This window comes from Buceros rhinoceros, unplaced genomic scaffold (assembly GCF_000710305.1).
Source record: "Buceros rhinoceros silvestris isolate BGI_N320 unplaced genomic scaffold, ASM71030v1 scaffold17760, whole genome shotgun sequence".
NCBI classification, from domain to species: domain Eukaryota; kingdom Metazoa; phylum Chordata; class Aves; order Bucerotiformes; family Bucerotidae; genus Buceros; species Buceros rhinoceros.
Window position 1 is genome coordinate 1 of NW_010389217.1, and position 1,693 is coordinate 1,693.

The following is a 1,693-nucleotide window of genomic DNA, read 5'->3' on the forward strand; positions in this document are numbered from 1 at the left end:
TTTGGTAAGTGGTGACTTACAACCGGTTGGCTCCCAGGGGACCCTCCCCAGGACTTGGCCAGGACCCCCAGAGCCTGCGTCCCAGACTTGGGGAGACAGAGGCCAACTTTTCATCTATCCCCCACTTCCCTGGACCCCCACATACATGGGGGATGAAGCCTGGCTCCGTACAACCTGGGGTAGGGAAGGCTGGAGGCGGAGCTCCAGCACCGGGGTCCCCTGCCCCTTTCCACCCCTGAGGGGCTTGGTGGTCTTCGATAAACGGGTCAAAGTTTTGCAGTCTGTTGTCCTGGCGGCGTAACCCACCAACCTGGCTGTCCCCATCACCCCACGTTAGCCCCGGAGGGTGGGGGGGCTGCGGGGCGCAGCCTGCCCTTCGGTGCTGTTCCCAGCAGGAGGGAAGGGGACAGCCCGGCTGCCTGGGTCCTCTCCCCAGCCTCACTCACCCATGCTGGGTGGCCCTGGAGCAGGGGACTGTACTTTAACTCCATCTCAAGAAAGACAGGCAGGGTGTAACCCGTGGCAGGAGAGTGTTCACAAGGGGGTTGGTTCATCATCATCCTCTCTGTGGACGTGCTCCGAGACACCACGCGCCCTCCCAGCAGAGACGGGAAGCTCAGGGCACATCAGCCTCTCTGCTCGCCTGGCGTGAGGGTGTAATGCGGGTCTGGGGTTTGGGGAGAGGGACCCCACTGTGCTGGTATAGGCTGGCCATGCTGGGCTGGCTGCCAGTCCACTTGTGCAGTGAGTTACCCTGTGCTCAGCCTCAGTTGCCTGTGTGATAACCAAGGGGGTCACAAATCTTTCTTGGGGGGATGTTTCTTTCCCTGCTCAGGCGGGTGGTGCCTAAAAAGAGGAGTTAGGGTACAGGGAGGGGAGGAAGATGAAAGCCAGGCATGACCAGGAGCATCCTCCTTCCACAGTTGGCTCTTCCAGCATGGAAAGAGCCCCTTGTCTGCAGGATCAGCTGCTCCACTGCCCTTGTCCGGATGGTGAGAAAGGGAAAAAGAGCTCATGACTGTTGCAAAGCGATGGGGAAAATAAACGGGCACCTGGCTTGAGTGTGGCTTCCTGAGAGGAGATGAGGAGCAGGATACAAACCAGCTGTTCCATGAGAGTGTAGAGCGGCCTTTCTGGTGCCCCACCAGCCCTGTGGCTCCCCAGGACATGGTGGGGTCAGAGCAGGCTGGGCTCTGCCTGCCAGGCTGCCAGATGAAATCTGGTGGGTGCAGGATCAGCAGCTCTGTCCCACCAGAGGATGCTCGGTGTCTCAGGGGAGACCCTGGGTGGGAAGACACTTGGGGATCCCCAGGGCAGGAAGGGTATGGCTGTGGGGCTGGAGGTCAGAGGGGCTGGGACTGACCCTCCCCTGCACATCATGCAGCACTGCCACTCAGGGCAAGCCAATGGGGAGCCAGAGGGGTGGCAGACGCTCCCTGCACTGGTAACACGTCTCTCTCCTCGCAGGCCAGGATGGCTCCTTGGATCTAGTCAGGGAGGCCAGAGCAGTGCTGGAGATACCTGTTCAAGAGATGGTGAGACCAGCATAGAGGATCTGCTGTGAGGATGTCTGAAGCCAAGACCCTGAGTTCCTCTTGCCTCATGCTTTCCCTGCTCTCCTTGCACTGGGCTTTGCTCCATCTGGGACAGGCTTTTCCCAGCACCTCTGACTACCTCCAGCGGGGCTGGCAGC

The 1,693-nt window shown here is 60.3% G+C and overlaps 1 protein-coding gene across 1 annotated transcript in view; it reads left to right on the top strand.

Moving 5' to 3' along the window:
• Window positions 1-1,566: 1,566 nt before the first annotated feature.
• LOC104491173 (kazal-type serine protease inhibitor domain-containing protein 1-like) overlaps window positions 1,567-1,693 on the top strand; it is a 3,974-nt gene continuing 3,847 nt past the window's right edge. The window contains exon 1 of the mRNA XM_010133554.1: window positions 1,567-1,688. Within this exon, the coding sequence (XP_010131856.1) occupies window positions 1,567-1,688 (122 nt within the window). The remainder of the gene's footprint in view (window positions 1,689-1,693) is intronic.